Below are 24721 nucleotides of genomic sequence, written 5' to 3'. Positions count from 1 at the left end.
TCCTATGGTCCTTGCCTCAAATGAGGCTTGTTTATGGTGGCACTTGCCTTTTAGTATTTTGTTTCCCATTATAGCATTTTCAGCTCACTTCTTTCCTTCTAGGAGCAGCGTGAAACTCTTTCAGCTTACCCTAGCTGAAACAGAAGTCCTGCTGTTCCCAGAAAAGAAGGGGGTGTGGGGAGAAAACAAATCTTACAACTTTTTTTTTCTCTGGATTCTAAGATACTACTTTTCCTTTTCCTTACACTCTTTGTTCTGGTAATCAGAATCTGGTTCACCTTGCTATGTAAGTTTTCTTCTTGTGCCACCTCAATAACATCATTGGTCATGTAAAACAGCTACAGAGACCTTTTGTTGTTGCCTGTTGCCCACACGATTAACCACTTTTTGCATAACCTCTCCTAATGCTATGTTAATATTATTTCTCTTGTCTCTAGTTTCTCTCACAAACATCTTCATTTCTCCTTCTACAAGGAGACTCCAAACTTGACTCATAAGGCTATCCTTGTATTGAATAATTTCTTAGGGTGTGCAGGCTCCTTTTTTGTATGCTTCATATCAGAGAAAGAATGGCAATAGTCTGAAATGCAGAAATGGTTACTTGAATCTTACTGAAGGACAATATATGACTGGAAGTGTTTATACATACATTAAATTTAAAAAAAAGGGGGGGGGGGGCTGGTAATTATATTCCTTTTCTGTCATCTGTTGCTTACTAGATTTTAAATTCCTAGGATTAGACTCTAGTTTTACATACTCTGATATACAGTTCACCGTCTCAGTCTCAAGGAAAAATTCTTGGAGAACTTGTATTCATAATCAAGAATTATTTCAACTTAACTTGTAAAAGAAACATTATTTCAAGATTAATGTAAGTTGTGAATTGCCAGTATTTTGTTTTTCATCAGCTGTTCACATCAACCCAAAATCTGATGAATAATTGGCATATAAGAGGTTCTCTCAGTGATTGGCAGGAAAGCTCATAAATTACTCTCCAAAATTATTTTAATAGCAGCAATATAGCATCAAATTGGTTTGTGAAATTAATGCTTTTTTGTTCTTTCCTGAAAATAGCTTCCATAACACTATTGTTAAAACAGGTCAAAATGTTTTCTAATGTTTGTACATAATCTCAGAAAATTGATCCATAGAATTCCACACCTAAGTTTTTAGTGTTACAGTTTCTGAAATTTATATATTTGAATTCACATGGCATCTCTAAAGAACAGAGATGTATGTTTCATTAATACTGTATTTTAATTCTGAATCGTGTTTATGGAGAAGCTAATTTAAAATATAACATTTATTATAGAAATATATTATAGAAATAATATAACATTTATATATAGAAAAAGCAAGGGATATAAAACTTCTTAAATGTCATGCCAATATTTCTAGTCTATAAGGCTTGATAAAATGAGGTATTTGCTGGTGCTCAAAGGAGTTGAGAGAGATTTTTAATTCTGTAAAAATGTCAAATCTGTGGTTACAACTGAAAGCAGACACTCAGGTGAGGGACTTCATGACGGCATCTAGTTCCCTTGCTTAAACAACTCAGTTATTCCACAGCTTCATATCTCCTCTTGGCATTCATTAAACATAATTGGGTCCTACTGCATCTTTCCCTAGGCAGCAGCGCTAAGTAGCTCTTGTATGGTGCCTGATGGAGCAATTACACTTTACTGTGAGAGAGATCTCCACATTTGCAGAATAAATGTATGCATGCATTGTTACTGTATCCCTGTTTCTCTTTACTGAATATCCAGTGATGCTATTTTGGCTAGGTTTCCCTATTTATATCACAGAAGAAAAGGATGAGCTAGAACACTGTGTAAGGGTGATTTCAGGAAGAGTATAGATTACTCTTTTTTTTTTTTTTTTTTTTCATTTAGTCTGTTGTATTTTCTGTTCTTCATGGTGTTTACTTTTCCTTCCTATCCTGTCCTCCGATACTTCAGAATCTACTGGCCAGCCAGTCAGATTTGATACAAAATGAGTTTCCAAAGGTGTTGAATCCCTACCTATTCATTAATGAAAAGTTAGTCACTATATTAAAGCTTTTGCTGGCTAAGAGACTGCAGCATCACCGATACTACAGGTTCTAGCTGCAAGACAGTGAAAACTGGACATTGCTGTCCCATGCTGTTGCTTTTCTACCTTTGGGGGGAGTGTACGCTACCAACAAGTTTATTTTGTATATCTATTGGACTCATAAAATATTATAAAATCAACAGCATAAAAATAAAGCAATGAGGATCTTTAATACAGGCTTTCTAAGGCAAAAACAAAATAAAACTTTGCTGCTGTTAATTTCTACACAAATAATTTTAAGTGACGGAGTGCATTATCTCCTCATGGTCATACTTTTGCTAAGTCAGAGGTAAAGCCAATTCAAGCATTTTGGCAGTGGGAAAACGGCAGGAAAAAGGCTTGCCATTCTGGTAAGGATTGGAATTGTTTTCCATGGTGTTGGTGTTTGGAAGTTGCTACTTGAACATGGTAATTTTTCATGTAGTCAGTATTATACACAAAGAAAGATCATTCTACAAATGTGTAACAGATAAATTAATGCATGTTTTCCTTTTCTTGTAGAACATCTATTCTTGGAATTTCATTTGGGGCTGCGTTTCTCTTGCTTTCCTTCATTTTGTTCATCTGCTTTGCTGGACAGCTTTTGGTAGGTATTGAAGGGAAATGTAATCTGTTAGTTAATGGTTTCTTTTACATGTTCCGATTTTGCCAAGTCACTCTGCTTTTGCAGAGTACCAGTTAAATGAGAACAGCTTGCACACTCAGGCTTCTCAGGACATTGTTTTGTCCATGTTAACTTACTGTTAAATGTCCTCATTTATCTGAAAAAGAGAAAATGCCAGTGCAGTGACTGTCTGTACCTACAGTGATACTCACTTTCCCCCATGAAGCTGGATCCTCTGAGAGATTTCCATTATTGCTTGATAATTGATTAATTGTTTGATTCTTTTCAAAAATTTTTACTGTTGTGATTACAGGAGGTGACTCGAGTGCTTTAATTTAGGGGACTGTGTATTTGTTTAAGCGTTGTAAAAGACCATTTTCTGAGTTTAGAGAATATTTAATTATAGCAATTTAATTTTATATATTATAATAAAATTAAAATGTTATCATTGCGTGGTCCAGGTATTACTGCAATGCCTATTAGTATGCCAGATATTATGCTGAATTTGGGAATTTAATATAATTCAAAATTTAGCAAACCTTTCAGCATTTCACAAGATAATTTACAAGTATTATTGTCCTCTCAGTTATTCTCAAATAGATTCAGTGTATAACTCCATCTAAAACAAGGTATTTCAGGATTCGTAAGAAAGTAAATGCAATTTGAATTTGACATGTAATCTGGGTGAAACTTTTTGTATACTAGTCCTTCTCCTTTTGCTTCTCTATCTTTACACAAGCTCCCATGGAGAAAGCTGAGAGAAGGATTTTAATAAAAAAGCAAAACACGCACATGGGAAAGACAGTTACATCACTATGTGAAGTGATGTAACTTGGTAAGGAAAGGTGGTCTGGCAGTTAAAGCAAGAAACAGAGGAAGCAGGATTTTATAATTTTTCTCTCTTCCCTTATGAGGCTTGTAATTAACTGGGACATGTTTGTAAGAAAATGTAATTAATGTAAATTTCAGTTGTCTTTCCAATAAGGTAGGGAAGCTGCCACTGCTCAGTAATTTGAGATAGAATGCAACAGTATTTTTAATTTTTTAAAATCCTCAGACTGAGGTCCTAGAGGTAGGTATTGCTATTACTTAAGACCGAAAATTAGTTCTCATGCAATGTCATACTTTATTGCTTTTTGTTATTGACATAAGAGTAAAATGATGGAGTCGGAGTACTGCTGCTGAATAAGCAAATTTAAAACAAACAAACAAAAAATCTTTCAAGGAAAAGCCAGCCTTTTTCCCTGTAGGAAAAAAGGTGCCAATGAATTGTTATCAAGAAGTGCTGAGACACAAAATTTCCTGGGGCTTTTATTTATAGTGTATCTTAGGAAGAATACAAACATATTTTACTGCATTTAAAAGGATGGCTAAGCAAATATCCCAAGTCAGAGTTGAGGAGTTATGCCACTTCAATAATATCTAACACCTACTTTCAGTGCTGGTTTTCCTATGTTTTATATGTAGTGTAAATACTTCCCAGAATTGAGACCTATTATTGCGTTTCTGTTGACTTGCGAGATGTCATGCTCTAACCTAAAGAGCTTGAAGAGAAGCTATTTATGCCTGTCTTTATGCGTTCAGCTGCTCTAGTGCAGAAGCTATGCTGCTAAGAAGCCTTTCAGCAAGTAAGTTATGACCATAGTTGATGCAGCACTGCCTTTCCTTCACAAGCATGAACATAGTTCTGTAAGGTGATGGATGGCATCTAACAAAAGGCAGCTAACTAAAGAGACCGTAGGTTTATCTTTCCCCAGTCCTTTCCATAAGAGTTCCTTCATGTCAAAATTTTGTTTTGCAGCTTTAACAACAGTGACACCCTGTTGCATTTCAGTAGCATAGCTACTGCAGCGTCTGACCCATAACTGTAAATGCTTTCTAGGGAGAAGAAAAAAAGCCTGAAATTCTCAAGTGAATAAGTATCAATATCAGAGTTTTAACACTATAGTGTCAGCTAACAGAAATCAAGCTTTATCATCCTAATATCAATTCAACTTGGAGTCTTTTTTGCCAGCGTGGATTTTTCCCACCTCTTTTTCTAAAGGGGTACGCTTTGGGTTCCCTTGCAGAATGCATATAGTAAATGTGCATGTGCTTGTGTGCACACACATAGTATTACAGACTCTTTTATAAAAATGCACAAAAAAGAAAAGAATTTTTCTGGCCTGACTGACCCTGTGACTGACAACACCTCAACTGTGTTGAGTTAGCTTTGGGCTATGGGGAGGCCCCCCCTCAGCTGCTCACTCACGTGCTGTACCTCCTCAGGGCCATGGGGGAGGAAAGCAGGGTAAGAAGGCTTGTGGGTTGAGATCGCTTACCAATTACTTTCACAGACAAAGCAGACTCAACTTGGGGAACATTAATTTATTGCCAATTAAAATAGATTTGGAAAGTAAGAAACAAAAACAAGCATTGAAGCCACACCATCCACTCTCCCGTCTCCCAAACTGAGCTTCACTCCTTCGCTTCAGACGCCTCCACCTCCCACCAGGCAGCATCGGTGGCGGGGTGGAGGGTGGTCAGTATGTGGACATTTCTCTCTGCTGCTCTTTCCCTTCACACTTTTGCCCTGCTCCACTGTGGGGTCTCCACAGGCTGCAGTTCCTTCAGGAACATCCACCTGCTCCAGCTTGGGTCCACCACGGGCTGCAGTGTGGACTTCTGCTCTGGTGTGGGGCACCTCCTCCTCCAGCCTTGGTGTTCCCTCTGCTGTTTCTCACTCTTTTCATTCCCTCCTCTCTCTGCCCAACGTTTCCTGCCCTTTCTCAGCCCGGCTTTCCCCGAGGCGCCCGCCCGTGGCTGCGGGGCTGAGCTGTGCCCTGCGCTGGGGCCGGTGGAGCTGGCTGGGACTGGCATGAGGCAGGCTTGCCACAACCTCACAGGGCCACCACTGCAAGGCACTGCCACCAACCTGGGCACCTGCACCTGGTACTTAAACTTGCTGTAGTAATTAAATATTTACATGACTGTTAGGAGATTTATAGAGCGGAACCTGTAGTGTCAGCAAAGACAGCATACTCTAAGTTCAGGTTAGGACACCTGGCCGTCACTACATTGTGTGCCTGTCTCAGTGCTTTGACTTCACCCTCTCAGTCTCCACTGACTATAAATGGCTGTCACCACCACAGAGTAAGTCCTACAAACCCAACTTTGAACAAGTTTCTCTGTAATATTTTAATTTCATTGGTAAATGAAAAAAACCCACCCAGATTGTAATGCTAAAGTGACTGGCTCTTATGAAATTTAATTACAATATTGTAAGAAGAAATCTATGCGTGCTCTTTCACTGTGAGTTTATTGATTTACTGTGCAGCAGCACTGCAGCACGGTCCAGTTCAATCTGTTCTGGAGTGATACCATCAGCCATTAAAAAGTGATACCAAAAGCCAATAAAAAGAATACAAATTTTTCCATCAAAAATTGCAGCAGAGCAGTAGCACAGATAATGAGGTTACAGACTCCCAGAGCCTGCCTTTGCAGTGTGTCATCCCCTGCCGGCCTCGGGCAGCCAGGCTGAGGGCAGGGAGGGCTGACAGTTCTCATAGAAACAGTTGTTTGCCCATAGGGATTAAACCTTTGTCAATCCTAGCTAAAATTGGCATATGTCCTGAAACTTGAAATGGATTTATATCTTTTGTATTCTAATTATTTTTTTTGTGACTATGCATAACTATTTCTTTTTTACTTTCTTAGATGATCACAGTATTCAGATTTAAATCTTAAAATTATGAGTATTTTTGTGCTTAAAGATCCTTTTTAGCTTTTATTTTCATATTTTAAATTAGGACATTTTTTTTATTAATTTTGAGTATTTTCTTTGGATTTTCCTTGAGAAGTTTCCTTCCCAAATTACATGCAGATAGAGGACAGTTATGGTCCTTTACCTTATACATTTTCTTTGTCTGTTCTCTTTATCTTCTTGAACTGTAGATGAGTTCATAGAATGAGTGTGAAGTGCCTTAGACCTGGAAACTCTTAGAAAAGTTTTACCTTCTGATATGAACGTGAAGAAGCAGAGATCTGGTTACCTAAAAGATATTTGAAAAAGTAATGTAAACAATGGAGGGGAAACAAAAAACCACCACCATAAGCATATAAAGGAGAGATCTCTGTGACAGCTGAGGTAGCCATCCGAAGAAGTATTAGTCTCGAGTGGATGTTCTTTGTGCATTGATTCAAATACTGTCTCAAAAATTTCTTTGCCTTACCTGGGGCATGTGTGCACTTAGTTGATACCACATACTCTTTGTGCCAGTTATTTTCCATTAATATGAAATCGTTTTTGGTTGCATATGTTTATACCATGCAAGCCTATTGAGCTACTTCAGCTAATAAGGAAGATTAGAAGTAAAAAGATATTTTTTTTCCTGTCATGTCATCTGAACATGTTTATAGTCTCTCTTAAATACCCAATTGAACCATGGAATTAACAGAACACAATACCAACCAAAGAAATGTCAGAAAATACAGCTGAGAAAGATGTTCTGCTTTGAGGTCACCCAGAGCATCCAACAAAGTGCAGCCAGTATGTGAGCAGTCCTGTCCTTGCTAGAAGAGCGCATGCTATTTATTATTTGCATTACACTACACATTGTGTAATAAGTGATACAAAATCTTTACCTTTGTTTACAGGGATTTGTATTTTACTCTAAAGCAATTAGCATTTGTATTTAACAGTCTGAAAGAGTGTGTACACTTAAGATATTTAAAAGCTCTGCAAGGACAGGCGTATCGGCACCAGAACTACTTGGAAATTATTTTTTACATGGAATCTTACCTCTGATGTGTATCTCCCTTAATGCAGATATGAATGAAAGACCAAGGCCCTTCAGTTTCTTCAATAGTCAGGCTTTGTTTGTAAATTACAGCTTAAAACAGGGATGGGGGACCACAAGGAGAACCTGGAGAGGCACTTTGACGCCTACAGTAGGGTCCATAAAAGAGGCTTATTAAACCTAAATGTCATTCTAATGAATCTCTAGCACAGGCACTGCAACAGCAAATCCATCATCACATGTTCAGGTTTCAGCAACTGTTAGAGTTGTACTGATTTCAGTAACAAAAGTCCTTCTTACTCCCTCTTGAGTGATCTATTTGTGATATGTTATGTGATTGTGACCAACTGAAGTTGCCTAAACTGGCGAAAGCCACAAATTTCTTATGTCTATTGTGCCAATAAGTTCTCTTTAATATTACTTGATTAGTGAGACTGTCCTGATTTTTTTAAATAAAAAAATTGTCAAAGCTGCTTTTTAGTGTCATTGCCAAAGGCAAGATTGTAAGTTACCTCCAAATAAAGAGATATCTGAGTGTGCTTCCTCATACCAACAGTCCAGTATACAGTTTTCCCTACAGTTAGTTAATAAGAAGGACAAAAGCAGTGCATCCAGACTGCTTTGAAAGTTCTTTTACATGTGTTACCTGAGAAGTAATATCCATGATATGTAAGTATCACAGTGTGGTCACGGATCAGGGTTTTTGTTTTGTGAGGCAATTTTTGGGTGTTACCGTCTTAGAGATCAAGACTTGGTCAATGTGGAACGTAGCATTTGGAATTCCTTCCTCTAGTTCAGTGCCCTGAGCATTGTCCTTAAAAACTCATTCACGTTTGCTCTTTCTCAAAACCAGTGTCTCTTTATGTGACATGGAAGAACTTTGACAGGATGGACTGGGAACATCTTACCTTAAAGTAGCACATAACACAGCAACTGTACATTTTCTTGAATGAGGAAAGCAGCACAGGAGGTACTGGGACTGACCTGTGAGTGCCCAAAGGCATATTTATACAGCTCGCTGCTGTGGTCTTTCCTTTGAATGAGGCAGTTGAAGCGAACCACATGATCATTTCAACGTGACCCTTTGTGAAGGATAACGATCACTGCAAAGTATGGTGAAATTGAAAATGTGATACTGACTTCAGTTTTTCCTGTTACTTCTTTATTTAGGTTTCTAGGTTTGGCAAAACAGTTATATCTCCTATAAGTTGAATAAACTCTTTACCTGGGTGCATTTTGTATGATTCAAAATGCCTGGCTTAGATTTACAGGTGCCGCCAAGCTTGGTGTTACAGTACTCATTTTAGAAATACTTTAATCCTTTATTATTAACAATAGGACTGTTAGAAATTTATGTAAAGTGTAAGCTTGTGTCTCTATAGAAAAATCACCATTCTCCAAGCTTAGGTCAGTATAATCACTGTCAACTAATCACCCAATTCTTTGGATCTGAACCTTGATGTATTCAAGTTTGAGTGGAAATGAGTATGTGAAAAGAATGTGATTTTTTTTCTCTTGATTTCATTCTTTGTAACATCAGTGTTAGTAAAATATTAAGTTGTATTTGAATGCAGAATGAAAAGAACAATAATAGAACTATAGAAAAGTGATTCACTGGCTTCCTGTAAATAAGAGGTCTTCAGTCAAGATGTTCCAACCTCAGCTAGCATGTGAAGGAGAAGTGTGACAGGTCTTGTGACACTGTCTTTCATCTACAACATAGCTGTCACAATTAATTCTCACACCGGTTCCTTGATCTCACTCAGAAAGACAGCATTCATTTTGTTAAATGCTGAAGTAGGTTTTTGTGTGTGCAAAGACAACACAGGATACATTTTAATAACCTGAATATTCAAAATACTTTATTACTCGCTATCATGTTGAACTGTCATATCAGATTTAACATGTTCAGATGAAACGGTAATACATTAGTCACCTTTAATACTACAGATACGTATTATTCGTAGTAGAAAAATGATAAAACTGTCATGGCTTAATCCCACCCAGAAACTAAGTACCATGCAGCCGCTCGCTCACTCTCACACTCCCTTTCAGTTGGACGGGGAGGAGAATCGAAAAGGAATGTAAAACTCAAAGGCTGAGATAAGAACAATTTAACAATTAAAATAAAATAGGAGGGGAGGGGAATGCAAACCCATCATAATAATAATAATTATAATTAAAAATGAGGGAGAAGGAGAGAGGAATAAAATCCAAAGGGAAGGGAGAAAAAACAAGTGATGCACAGTACAGCTGCACGCCACCCACTGACTGATGCCCAGCCAGTCCCCAAGCAGCAATTGGCAGGGCCCAGCCAGTTCCCCCCAGTTTATATACTAAGCATGACATTCTATGGTGTGGAATATCCCTTTGGCTCATTTGGGCTCGCTGTCCTGGCTGCATCCGCTCCCAACTTCTTTGTGCCCCTCCAGCCTTCTGAGAAACTGAAAAGTCTTTGACTTAGTATAAATGTTACCAAGAACAACTAAACACATAGTGTGTTATCAACGTTGTTCTCATACCAAATCCAAAACACAGCACTCCACCAGCTACTAAGAAGAAAATTAACTCTGTCCCAGCTGAAACCAGGACAGAAATGCTAAACCATATTCTGCCAGCTCTGCTTAGAATGGACGCAGAAGTGAATGCTACTGAGATCAGATGTCTTACCCTTCTTGCATGCTTTCTAGAAATTATTACTTTCTTCCTTTCATCTCAGTCTCCATTTTCTTAAGAAAATTGCAAATGAGACATAACATTTACCAAAAAAAGTGTTTGACATAAGCTCATGAATCAGCTAAATTAACCTGCATAGTTCTGCCAGTGCCAGTAAGAGTCTGAATTTAATGATCACCCCACCGCTTCAGTTCTGCTTACAGGAATTCACTAAATTTTCAGCAGTACTGAGCTGCTGCAGTTGTGTTATATATGGACTGTTCAAAAGTTAAGTTCAGCAAATCTGTTAATTCACATAGAGGATTACTGATTGGCAGTGTATTCTTTCATATTTTCTCAGGAATTTCTACTCAATGGTTTAAAGATTTTTAGAGTAAATTAGGGTTTTGTCACAAATTTACCTTTCAGAAGCCTCATTGGCTTAACATATGTAGGCTGATCTCTTTGCTATTAGAGACCTGTCATCTATTTAACAAACCAGGTGAGCATGACAGATGTACAAAATAAACAGTGATCCTTCCCCTCCAGAATTCAGAACTGTGCAGTAAACAGCCTGGTAAGAAATGCATCACTGATTTCTGGTGTGCTGCTGTTTTACAAGCAGAAAAACAGCTTTTTAAACAAATGTAGAAAAGCAGTCCCATTAATTCCTCCTTGCTAAAAATACATTAGAACAGTTAGGTGATATTGATCAAAAATCTTGCAAACAAAGGAGATGTAGAATTGCAAGGAATTTTAGTACAGAAGTTACATAGGTCTTTTCAAAAGTGTACAGTACTTTGAAAGCAGTAAAACTGTCCTCAGCAATAAATGCAGACCTTAGTGTGGACATTGCTAAGTAATCTAAGCACTGGACTGTAACTTTTTCAATTATTACTTTAAAAAATGAAAAAGTTTAAATTCAGTAATTGGAAGCATTGATGTTAAAGTAGAAAAGTCTAAGATGTCTTCATCATTTGATACCTACATTTGTGTATTTAGCTATGGGGATTCAACAGAAATTTGCTATGTGAAAACTTAAGTTTTATCTTCAGAATTAATATAACACAAGTTGTTCATTTGTGCAGAAGTAACCATCAATTTACATTACTTAGCACTAGAAAAACATGAAAGCATCTTTTTTTGCATTGTTTTGCATGTGTTACAGAGCCATGTTTTTTAATGTTATGAAATTGAAAATAAGAGCTGCTAGAGCTTGTTGGATCCAGTGGAGTTCAGGAGCAGGGGTGTGCTCCTTCCTGGTCTACTGGAGCCCAGTTTGATGGAATTAAAGACCCAGGGGATCCTTCTGTCCCACTCCCATCAGTGGGAGGCTGTCAGTACCATGCACCAGGTATAACGTGTAAGTGAGGTTGAGCACACAGGCATATACGATACGCACAGGACCAACCACAGAGATCCACAGACAGAGCAGCTTTCTTACAGCACCCACATAACAACAAGCAGCCCTCACATAGGTGTGATCAACACTGATGGTCTAGGTCCTCCTTTCTGGCTGATCAGGACTGAAGTTTGCTAGTGGAGTATACACACACCCTGACTGTCACCAGACACACTCACATTTGTGGGTCACTCAAGATGGGCTTACTCAATACAAAAGTCAATACAATATCCATGCCCAGGCTCTGCCCTCCTTACACAGCAACCGGCTTTGCGTCGGTCACCTTGGGTCTCTCCAAATGTAGATCTCCTTACCAGACATTGCAGTTTAAGTTTCCTAATGGTTACACACACACTCCCACACACACCGTATGGGTCTCTCCAGGGACTGGCCTGAGACACTTCAGTTGTTGGCACCCAGGCCCTCAGCTGCCTGAGATATGTGATCAGTTGTTCTCTAGTGACTGGCACCCATCCTGCGCTACTTGCCAGCATGAAGTTTGCTAGCATTCGCACACATGCAGGCTCAGAATAAGGATTGCACTTACACAGAAAGTGGTTAGAGAGAGGATTTTGTAATATACAACAGACTTGTTTAGACAAGTATTTACATGCAGCCATTTCCTTTCATCCCCTCTTCTCTTTAGCATACTGTCCTTTTAGGTAGTAATCATTGTTAGCCTGCAGGGCATCCTGGACAGGGAGTTTCTTTTGTTGAGGCTTCTTGGTTGGTTTCCCATTGGAAACCATGGCTGAAACATTCTCCTTCAGTGGTCTTAGGAGCAGCAGATGCAGTGGTTTCTGTTCTGCACTGATTAGGTTACTCTGGTTTCACCACCTGTCACTGTCCTTTTGATCATCACCAGGTCTTTGTGTTTAATTTGATTAGCCTTTAGTCAAATAACCTAAAATCAGTAAAATTCATAATAAAATGTATCTGGTTTAGGCCAGATTATTTATTTTCATTATTAGCTTCTTTTCTTGGAATTCCTTATCCTAAAGACTTTCCTTGAACAGTATAGCTCCCTGTAGCATAATTCAGAAAGGAGAGCACAATGTATGGCTTTATCTATATCATTTCTCATTCAATTCATATTCCTCATACTTTCTCAGTGTTTCTGCCTAGTTTTGTCCCTAATCCAATTTAAACTGTTCCAGCTACTTCTAAACATCCAAGAAAATCACAGAACAATGTAGGTGAAGTTGTAGTAAAGCTCCAGGTGTGCTGTAACAAAGGCAAACAGTAATTGAAGGCATGATTTCGTGACTAATTTGCCATAAATCCATGCTCCCTGACTCATTAGATTTTAGGTAGACTAGACAGATAACTGAATGATTAATTTTTACACTGATCCATTCCCTGCGTCCAGTTGAACACTCCCCTTCTGTAGCAACAGCAGCAATCAAGGTTTGTGCTTTTTACTTTATTAAAGTGGGAAGGATGACAAAATTTTTCTAAAATCTGCATGTGGATTCAAATTATCTTGAAATTTACTATGTACTTAGGGTTGGAGAACAAGGTTTGGAAGTTCAAAAAGGCATCTGAACAGAAGTTTCTTGCTCAAAAATGCAGATCTTTTGACTTTATGTGCTGTTTTCTTTTAATATGAGGGACGAGTAATGTGTATATAAACCTGCCTCTTTTTCCCTTTTTCTTTATTCATCCTTGAGATTCCAGTTACTGTTTTGGCCTTCCTCACACTGACTTCATTCACTCAGAAGCTGTCCAATCCAGTATGCAAAACCTCCTGTCATAAAAGCAATATATAAACAATATGCAGAAAAAAGTTCTAGATATGTAGTGGGCTTGTCCAAATAGTGTGTAATTAGGAGGGAAATAGTTATGTGCAGTATGACAAAGACCTTCGTGCAAACTACATCACATGTGTTGGTTAATAGTGTAGTTTAGTTTGATGTGCCACTGAACCTGAACTAATAGATAAATGCTGTAAAGTAAGTCCTATATTTGATAGTTTTTAGTGCTTGAGTTCTCATTTTAGAGACTTCCTGTGCTTGTATCTCTGCTGATTGCTGTGGCTGGGGTGAAAACAATATGTAAAGTGATCTCTGATAATATTAAGTAAATAGACAAGCTGATAAAAAGCAATTATTTCTGTGGGACTGTGATGTTCCTTAACTTTTCATTGCCTTTTTTACAGTTTTCAATATAGCTGAATTTGGCATTTGGAAAGGGCACAAGATGCTTCTAGGCAACCTTATCTCCTCATTGCTAAAGTTTTGGGAAAATTAATATTTATTGGATGTGCCACAAATTGTTTATTCTGTGTGAGCATCTTGTGCCTCTGGGCACTACGTATGTATGAATGGACGGTTTGCAGTGTGTTCTTGGAAACAGGTTAAATGAGTCAGAGGTTTTTATTGTTAGTTTTTGCCAATATATATGAGAAATTTTCTATTCACTAAATACACCTTGTTTCAAATTGTAAGTCTAATTGTTGTATGAAATGCTTATTTGTCTTGTAGATAGTTTTAGGAAAAGTTGATCTGGTTTGCTGAGTTTTCTTTCACATAAAATGAACTTCAAACAGGTCTCCAAACAAATGAAAGAAAAACCCAGAAACCCCGCGATTTTGTAGACTGCCAGGTCTACATCTATGTATACAGTCTTTATCCTGCATGAGGAGACCTCTGTCTCTCTGTCAAAGACTTTGCAGAGTTGTTACTTACATTTTGAAGTTTCCAAAGGCTACTAAATATTGTTCTTTCAATTGAAGCAGGGGAGGTAATTTACTGATATTAGAGGTAATGGCAGTTCTGTCAACTCTGTATTTTCTATTATTACTTAGATATATTGAATGTTTAATAAGTTACAAATTATAATTAAAGAGAATTGATATTATAATAGAAATTTAAACTAAATTTGCATTTATTTTCATGTAAAATGGTGAATTGTAACTTATGAGAATATAACAGTTGAATACTTCTGTACAATGTTTCAAGATTAATGCTGCCCTCAATCTTGAGCCTTCTTTATTCTTATTTATAGTAATTTAATATACTAAAGCTATTTTTGTTTTCTCTTTTATAAACTCTTCACACTTAGCAATGTAGCAAGAAAGCATCAGCTTCATTGTTGTGGATCCTGAAATCATCTGGAATAATTGCAAACCGTCCTTGGCCAAGGATCACTCTTACATTGACAACCACTGCTATAATATTGACTATGGCTGTATTCAATATGGTAAGGGAAAAGGGGTAATTTTTTCTTGTTTTTTTATTCTTCTGAGGTCTTTTTTTTCCCAGTATTTGTTTAGATGTTGAATTTATGGCCCATGGCTGTGCCAGGAACTTTACATGACAATGATTGCCAGAGGCAGAAATGTAAAGCAGAGTAACAGAAAACATAATGTATTATGGAGATTATGAATGTATTAAAGATTGATAATACCTACACTGTTTTATTTTGTTTTCCCACAACATTTCAGGGGACCATTAGTCAATCATTTGTTACAGTAAGTACTAAACTTGTCAGAATGATGTAATGATGTAACGTGGGCTTTCAAATGTGAATGCTTGAAATTTCTGGTAGAACCTTCTCTCTGTTTTTTTCTATTAAATGATCCTAGTCTTTTTTTTTTTGTTGGTTTTTTGGTTTTGGTTTGGGTTTTTTTTGTTAATTGTCTTTTCAGGAAAGTAGATATTTTCCTTTCTTTCTCCTGCATTCTTTTTAACTAGAGGAGGTAGAGTCAAAAACAATCCCATATTCAAAATATAAAGTTCAGCTACTTGAATTTGGTGTTTAGGGCTGGTACAGGAAAAACTCAAAGAAGCAGTGGCTGGAAATGAGAAAATAAGCTCACTTTTCAGCAGTGAAGGCAGTTAGCAATGGGAATATTTGTTCTGAGTTGTTGATTCTCCATCAACTCTTGTCCTCAGCTGAAGACTGTATATGCCTTTATGAATTATAAACTTTAGCCAAGCAAAGGTTATTTGGTGTACTACAGGACAAAACCCAGAGATGGAGTTGCTTGTAAAATGAAGGTCAGATTAAAGTTTAAAGTATACTTTGAGTTAGAGTTCCTGCAACCATATGGTTATTTATTAAATTAAAGTGTAAAAGAGGATGTGGTCAGCAACTCTTTTTTCCTTAGACTGAATATCTACTGTTGTGTACAGCCCACCTCATATTTGGCCTTCAACTAGTAAAAGACATTCTAGCAAAACAGCAGTTGTTCAGTACATTTTTAGAAAAAGTTTTTAATATTATTGGTTCATGTCCATTTTTATGTGGACTATTACAGTAAAGCCTAATATGCTGTATTTTAAAGTCCTTGTGCCTTATCAGTAATGTCTGCAGTGTTACAAATAATCATGTTCCATGATATTCATGAGATGATAATTTTAAGTACAATTCCCACCTTGAAACTAAACCTTAATAGTTTGACTAGCAAAAATGACTTTAAATGTGATTGTGAAATTTGCATTTCCTTAATATTAATAGCAAATTGTGGGAGAGACTCTGAAGTATCATTATTATATCTCTAAGCAACATGTACTTAATAGCAGAGTCCATTAACTGCATTTATTTCCATGAACTCTTTCAGTAGAAAAAGGCAAAATGTAGCCATTAAGATTTAATGGAGATAAAAAGCGTCTAAGCATCCTACACCTTATAAATCATAATTAAGACCAAAATGCCAAATAAAATTCAGTCTTTATGGTCAAGAAACAGTAGAAAAGAGTGGGGGTGCAATTTTCTTTCAAATTAGCTGTTTCAGCAGACAGTCTTCCCGTTTGAGAGGTATATAGTCATGATCAGCAAGGGAAGTTAAAAAACATCTAAGGTGACATAAGTATCAAATACTTCTTAGCTGAAGGGGGAGGGTGACTAATGCTACTTCCACTGAGCATTAGATCTGGTGCTATATATAGAGTAGGGCAACAATCAATGGCTGAGGAAAACTCTTTTTGCCAAGCCGATCTGCATTAAACTGAACATGAGAAAGTATACTGCAGGGAACATTCCAGGCACCTCCGAGAGATAGTTGGACTGCATGGCTGCAAAGGGTCAATTCTTGGAAGCTGAGTGACCGTATACAATGATTGTACCTCACCATCCTCTGGGATTCATGCAATCTCAAGGAACATGGCATGATGAAAGAGCCCTGTAACAGCTCTTTGATTCAGTGACTTCTGAACCAAATGCTTGAAGGTTTCTTAGCACAACAACAGGATCTCAGGGCTATACTGTCCCAGGAAGGTGCCCTGCCTACCAGCTTTCAGATTCAGGATTCGAATCATAGAATAGTTTGGGTTGGAAGGGACCACTAAAGGTCACCTAGTCCCAACACCCACCCCACCCCACCCCCCACCCTCCTCAATAAGCGGGAACATCTTCAACTAAATCTAGTTTCTTACAGCTCTACCCAGTCTGATCTGGAGTGTTTCCAGGTATGGGGTATCTACCACCTCTCTGGGCAACCCTGTGCCAGTGTTCTGTCAACCTCATTGTAAAAAATTTCTTCCATATATCACTATAAAATCTGTATACCATTGTGTCTTAAGGAGATTGCATAGCTCTTTTGGAATAGCAGAAAATGAATTTAAAATACAGTTTTGTGTTTGTATGAGGCAAGGGGGTCATGGGGAGAGAGGGATGGTGACAGATTTTTTTTTAATCCTTTTCTTTATAGTCTTCACATGTCCATGTCCAATGTAATTTTGTATAATAAGGAAGAGAAAACAATTATGGGATCAAATTAAATGTAAGCTGTAAATTCAGCTGAGCTGCATTTTTTTGGTAACATGCCAGATCTTTGTTTTTGTTCTTTATGTGTTTCCATTGATTAAGCACAGCTCTGCTCTGGAATTGCTGATCTTGAAGCACCTACCCCCTAAAGAGCTTACCTCTGGCCTGTGGGGCTTTGTTGCTAGTGTGCAAAAGCTCACTTGTTAGTATTCCCAGGGTAGCCTGCACGTTCCTTCTGCAGAGAAAATTATGTCAGTAGTTGTCTTTACAGATGTCTGCTGCATAACATTGTGCTACCATAGGTTGATGACCACAGTTGAACTATCTGTGGCACTTCAATCAATTAATTTTGCCTTTTACTCTGATTCAGTAGTTCAATGGAAGGGTATTTCCCAGCTCTCTCCCTCCTGCTTACCTGTCATGGGGTCAACCCATTCACATAGTAGCTATTAAAACTTTACACATTTTATTGCTTATTCCGTAATTGTTTAATTCAGTGTGCATTTGATTAGTGCACTTAACATTATATTCTGGCACCTTTCCTTCTTCTCAATAGGATCCTATTTTATGCACATTAACATGGAAATCAGCAAGCCCACTTGCTTAGTAAGGTGAGATACAACCCATTTGATTTGGCCATGTTTACAGGCTCTTGGACTGTGTTCATTATGAAGCCTTGGTTCTGATGCCTTGTGGATTGTAGGGAAGGGTTGAAAAGTACCACACTGGGAAAGTTGGCTTCTTTTTCAGTAAGATCTAAACTAGGGTATTGTGTAATCTTTTGCAGATTCTTGATGAGGTAACAAGGGAGATGCAGCTGCCTTGCTTATCTCATGTTGCAGGGGTAGGGTCTGTCACCACATGGCTCCTATTGAAAGAAATAACAGCACAGCACGCATTTTCATCATGTGAGGCAAAAAACTCCCAACTGAAGATTGCAGATTATACAAACACAAGAAAAGAAAAAGTTGTTAGAATATATGACGTTAAAATGAGATTTTAATGGTAGCATGCTCAGATGTTCCCTGGCAAACATTGGTATTCATAAAAAATATCGCTTTCATTTGAGTCATTTGAGTAGGTGTGACTGCTTAGTAGGACTGAGCTGTCTCTTACACAAAAATACTATGTTGGAGAACAATATATATCTCCAAAGCATGATAGCAGATGTAGATAACTGATGAGAGACAAGAAAGACAAGTACAAACACATCATTCAGAGATAACTGTTGTTTGGCTCACGGGAGTTGACAACATTTTCATATCCTTTTTTTCCCCTTTCTATATTTATTTATGTATTCATAGGTATACCACATTTCCTATAGAATTCTGTCTAGACAGGTAACATTCATAGGTCAGAAATGCCCTGTAGAAAGCTCAAAACCAAAATTAAAATACTTTAATATAGATTAATATATATAAATACATATACACATGTATCTTATGTAATAGAACTGTGTTTGAGTTTTTCATGGTATATAATCTTTTGCACAGTAGACAAGCATGGGATGGGATTCTGAGACTGAATACAGTAAATGCACTATCAGTGGGATGTGGGGACTCTCATTGCCCACCCTTGGCAAATGCCTGGTTAACAACACCTTATAAGATGAGAATGTCACTTTAAATAGTTGGGGGTAGGGATGAGGGTTGAATACTTAAAGCTGTCTGGAGGGTCTTTGCCCAAAATCCCAGAAAAGGGAGTGTGTGCATTTAACCCACACATCCTGTGAGAATGGGTAGATACGCATATAACACTCTGTGTGTGTGTGTGAGAGAGAGAGAGAGAGAGAGTGTGTGTGTGTGTGTGTGTGATGGGAGCTCTTCAGGATCATTTATAGAAGCGTGTTTCAAAATCTGTAGGTGTTTATTAACATTTTGTAGGGTCTGGTGTTGTGGGTTTATCTGTTGTATCAGTGATGCTGATCCTGAATGTGTAGTTCATTGATTGCTGGTTAATGATGTGTAGTTTCACATGAAGAGTCAGGGAAGCATGTTAGCGAAGGAAGACAGCTTGAAAGTGCCAGCTGTACAAAGTTCAGTGCCAACTTGGTCTTGGTAGCAGGTGGCGTTGCAATCACCTTCACAAGTCCACAACCAGTCCTACTTCTGTTGAAGGGGTGTTACAGTGATGATGTTTTCAAACTCTTCTCAGCAGCACCACAAAACGTACCAAGTGACACTGACCATGGGTGATAGCTTGGGAGGTTGAATAGTCCTTAAAAAGGAAAGAAGAAGTTACTCTGCATGTAGTACAGTTCTGGGACATGCTGCCAAGGGGGATTATGGGATCTCCATCCTTGGAAGTGTTCAAGACTTGGTTATACAGAGCTGTGGCTGACCAGATCTAGTGTTAGTAAATCAATAAACTGTTTTAATCCACATTTGGTTACTCTGAGTGAAACTAAGCAGTTTTTCTCTGGGGCAGTAGGTAAAGATGGGGTAGGGGAAAGAATTTAGAGGTGGATTTCAAACTGTTACCTGCAGAGAACAACGGGTGAGAGGGAGACAGCCTGTGGAGCTCTGCAATGATCAACCTGGTGTTGATTTTCATATACACTTTGATAGGGATGGTGAAATTTGCTAATGAAATTAAGGTGACAGGCAATGTCTTTGAAGGAAGGCTTGAGATTTTAGAGAGGAAGAAGTCAGCTAAGGATATAGGTAAAAGAACTAGGATGTAATATAGTAGTACAGAGCACAAGATTGTGGTTGGTCTTACAGACCAGTGACCAGAAATTCTGATACAAGTTGGAAGCTCATCAGATGGAGATGTGATGAATACAAGACTGATTAATTATATGGGTTTAATGACAACTCAGCTGAATCACAATAACCATCCATGTGACTGCTTTTAACTCCTGGTAAGTGTAAACTGCATTTACCAAAGTGAGTCCCAGTGAAGGAAAGCTACCTCACATTTGCTGAGCATGATGTTAGTGGCTAGGATTATGCCAATGCGCAGCAATGTGTTAAGCTGCTATAACATCATGATCTGTCTAAGCCCCACTTCTGTGAAGTACAGTGAGCAATTAAGGATTTGTAGGATGTTCTAGGATGTATGAAAACATATTTTCTGCAGAATTAGTGTAAATGCTATTGCATGATTCACTGACAAAATCTGGGAAGTGTGTTTGCAGTTTCGGTCATCCAGAAGGTTGAACTGAAAGAGGGTGCAGAGGGTGACTACTAGAATGATTAGGGGAATAAAGAGCTTGTTTTCTGGGAAGAAACTAGAAAAACAGATTGCTGAGCATAACGAAGGCTGAGATGGCATTAAATACAAGGAATATACATGCTAGGGAGAGAAAGGAGCTATCTGAAACCTAAAGGATGAGATTAGCATAAGAAAAAAACCGTGGGAACTGGCCAGGAATACTGGATAAACATAGAAACAAGTTAAGTGGTGAGATTCAAAGCAGTGGATCACAAGAAAGTGGTGAGATTCAAAGCAGTGGAATTAATGTAGTCACAGAAATCTAACATGCCAAGAAAGCACTGGATCAATACAGAGGTACTGTGTGATGATGGTTACCTGTGACATCAACTGGCTGAATGTGATGACCCAGGAGATACTGGTTCTACTCTGTTTCAATAACATTAGTACCAATATTATTGTCTTTGTTATTATGTTATTACATCTGTGTAAATCAACTTCAGTAAAGACTTCTTGTTCTTTAATTCTTCCTGTGTTTAAATAGGAAGTTCAGTTGAGGTAAATCAAAGAATTCATCATTGTCTTATGTGTGTGAGCTTCTGATACATGAAAGTAACATAAGAAAGAGCCTTCCATCTTTTACTCCAATGGGAAGTGTCAGATGGAGGTTAACAAAGTTTTTTTTGTCTGAGAATGCAGGAACAAGTAATCGAGTGATGTCATTTTCCCTTTGCTATTTCAATTTGCAGTGAAATACCAGAGTTAAGTGATTACTGGCAAAGGCTTTCTCTGCTTCTCCATTTCTCTTCTCTGTTTTGACCTTAAACAGCTGACAAGCTAATGGATTATATGTTGTTTTTTCTAGTTTTTCCTGGATAATGCTGGGAAAGCTTTTCCTTCAGTTCTTAATTCATCAAATGCAAGTTTTCCTAATTCAAGTAATCAGACACGGTGGTGTATACAAAACAACTGTTTTTTCCTACCGGTGAGTTCATTTTACATTTATTCGTTTGTTTACAACGATTACACTAAATTGACTGTTGCCAGATCTGCTTGAAGTTAAACACCCACCAGTTTTTAAGACTGCAGCAAAAGACTGGGGTTTTTTTCAGTCATCTGCAACTACATTTGAAGTAAGTTGGAAGTTAAAGGGGGTTGGCACTTCTGAAAATAGATATTTTAATGAATGTCAGATTAAAAAGCAGGAAACAGTATGATAACTGTGAAGCATAGCTCACCCATGCTAACAAACAGGAGAGCACCCAGTGACTGCAAAGCAGACTGTGTACTGAAAGCCAGGTGGATCTGCAGGCAGGTTTCACAAGGATCAGTGGTAGACCTGAAAATATTCACAATTTTCATCATTGACCTGGCAATCAGTGTGAAATCTCTGATCATCACACTTTGGTGTGATTAAGAGGTGGGTTGAGAGGGAGGGAAATACAATACTCATGTACCACTTTATCAACTGTTTAATAGATCTGAACTGATTTGAAGAAGATGTCTTAGTGTAAATAAAAGCACAGTGGCACATGCAAGAAGAGGGGAAAGGACATTGCTGCAAAAAATGGGATCTGTATCCTAAAAACCAGTGATTCTTAAGGGGATTACAAAAGACCTGCAGTTGAACATAACAGGCTGTATATTGTGCCAGAATAGGTCAACAGTCTTTGGATTAATAAGCAGGATGCAGTGGGAGGAGATGGGAGATTCTCTTATCTCTATGCAGAATTGATGAGACCAATGTACCAAAATGGTTTGTGGTGATTCCACACGATAAGTTTTACATGAAACAGCTATTCACTACATCAAGCTAAACAATCCTAGGCACACACAAAAGCAAGATGCTGATTATGTGTAGAACTCTCCTGGGGAAAAAATTACAGTTGCAGCATTTACAGATTTTCAGCATCTGCCTCGTAAAGCAACAGCAGAGCATGAGTTTCTGTTTCTCATTTTCAAATTTAGCTAACTAAGTACCACCAGGTATGGATAAGTGCCTACGTCTTCTTTGGCCCTGACATCAAGTTATCCTTATTGTCAAAGAAATTATGCAGTCCTTCTCCCAGCCTTTGCATGTGTTCATACTCACAAGCACATAGAAATAAATTGTTCCAATGCATATATATATGTTTGTGTCTTTAGTTAGCAGGTTTTCTAGTCATCTTCTTTTATATTACTTGTAATAGTTTTGAACATCCTGAAAGGTATTTTGTTCCTTTTTTTTCATCAGTAAGTTCTCCAAGTAGCATCTGAAAAATACAGTTTTGGTAATTTATACCTGTTATTAAGATTCAATCTGTTGTTCTTAAAAAAAAATGTTATGTGTCTTTTTCCTTTGTTTTCCCATGTATAATTGATGTTTGTCAGCTCTTCTTGTGATTGGCGTATTTCTAACAAGCAGTGGTTTATAAATTTTAAACTATTAAAATGTGTTCTTTCATCAGAGAAACTTTGTCTGCTAAATTGGCACAAAAATTAGCTTAAAATGTCACTTCTGATAATAATAATAATAAAGGAAAAGGTTTGCTTGGCTGAAGTTTTTTAAAACTTTTTTCCTCACTTTTATTAAACATTTCTCAAATGCATACCATTTTCGTCCTCAGGCACTGCATAACTTCTTGCTTGAAAAGGCTATGAAGTCCTTTTGAGTTACTACTTTTGACTTTTTTTTTTTAAATCTGGAAATAAAATTCTTCTCTGTTTGCTGAATGAGATATTGAATAATTAAGCTGACAAATGTTTGTTTTCTTAAATTAAAAATTCAGTCTTCAGAATCTATGTGTCAACTTCAAGCTTTATTCATCTAGATAAACTTCCTGTGATTTATGATAGTGGATCTGACAGTTCTATTGACTATGTAATCTAAAATGAATGAATAGGAGATTTTTGAATTATTTCAGTCCAAATGGAATTTAGTTCATTTTGAAGCAAACTAATTGATTCTAACATCACCACTACCACAACCAAATAGCTTTTCTGAGTTGTATTGCTTCCTTCCTTGCTCTTTTTAAAGACTTAGCAAAGATTACACCATAAGTTATGGGGACTTTCCTTGTGTCTAGTTTTGTTTAGTTTTGCTATTATGCTTCTGTAGTTTCCATGTAATAGAATTTAGACTTGGGAGACTTTAAGTCCTGCATATCTGTTCCTGTGATAAAATACAGTCTGGTATCAGCACTGCTACCTACTTGTGTTAAATAAATAAAATTCGTAATACTGACTTCTAAAAGATGCAATTAAGGAAGACATTTTAATTGACTAGGGATTTGATTAATTGACTAGAACAAAATGACTTTGTTCTCAAGGTTTTTTTCCATAGATGTAATGGCACAGAATCCCTTTTTACTTTAGTAAAGGTCTTTATAGCCACTAAACTGTAGGTCTTCAGTTTTAAGAGAGGAGACCAAATGCGCTGGGCTAGATCCTAAGGGTGTAGATCACTGGTGCAAGGCACTGGGCCTGTGATCCCGTTAAGAAAGTCACTCAGACTCTGCGATGTGTTGGTTGAAATACCGTTTATCGGAGCTAGCACAAGAAGGAAAATAGGGTAGGTAGAGTTATATCCCTTCAGGTGCTGGGAATCCTGAATCGTGCAGCACCAGACAGTTCCCCAGTCAGGGCAGCATGAGGTGCAGATCCCATCTGTGGAGAGGTTACCTAGTATTTCCTCTTTTGAGCTCTCACAGGATTTTCTTAAAAGGAAACATTTCTGTTCATTGTTTCTGCTGTCAGACAAGAACAACATCTATGAGAACTTGCTGCTGCACTGTTAGATCAAGTCAAGGGAACTGAGGCGGCATAACTGCTGCTACCAAGCGGGAGCTGCCTGCAGGCTCCTTGGTTGCGGTCAGTTGGCTGAGCTGGCTGAGGTTATCCTGCAGCCAAGGGATACGCAGAGCACAGCACGGACCTGCACCTGCTCAGCTTCACTGCAGCGTGGATCGCTAATTCTTCAGCATGCAATGATCTTCCAGTTAGGGTCAGTGCAAAGGATTGCTATCACCGCAACTCTCTGCCTTAGATAAAGCTTCGATGCCTCTGTAGCCTGAGCACATTTCTTTCTTCAGCGGGATGTACAGAGGTGTAGGATGAACAAGCCTGAAAATCGTCTTCACTAAGAAACAAGCCCAGTATACCTGCACATAAAAGCTGCAACTTTTTCCTAGCTGGACCTTAATTCCTCTGTAGGAATTTTCATGTTCATTTGATGAACTGAGAGCAGACCACTTGGCCCAGGACACAGGCTGCCATTTGTCTGACAGCTTGCAGTTTTTGTGCTTTGACAAAGACCAGAGCTCTCATGTTACAGACTTGACAGTAATT

General features: G+C 38.0%; 1 protein-coding gene across 2 annotated transcripts in view; it reads left to right on the top strand.

Annotated features, from left to right (window-relative positions):
• ADCY2 (adenylate cyclase 2) overlaps positions 1–24721 on the top strand; it is a 224380-nt gene that overhangs the window by 172567 nt on the left and 27092 nt on the right. For both annotated transcript variants that reach the window (XM_040588033.1, XM_040588032.1), the window contains exons 15-17: positions 2593–2677; positions 14594–14731; positions 21261–21380. In XM_040588033.1, the coding sequence (XP_040443967.1) occupies positions 2593–2677; positions 14594–14731; positions 21261–21380 (343 nt within the window). The remainder of the gene's footprint in view (positions 1–2592; positions 2678–14593; positions 14732–21260; positions 21381–24721) is intronic.

The sequence above is a fragment of the Falco naumanni genome, chromosome 3 (genome assembly GCF_017639655.2).
Source record: "Falco naumanni isolate bFalNau1 chromosome 3, bFalNau1.pat, whole genome shotgun sequence".
Taxonomy (NCBI): domain Eukaryota; kingdom Metazoa; phylum Chordata; class Aves; order Falconiformes; family Falconidae; genus Falco; species Falco naumanni.
Note: the sequence above shows the minus strand (reverse complement) of the source record. Positions and strands in the feature narration are given on the sequence as shown.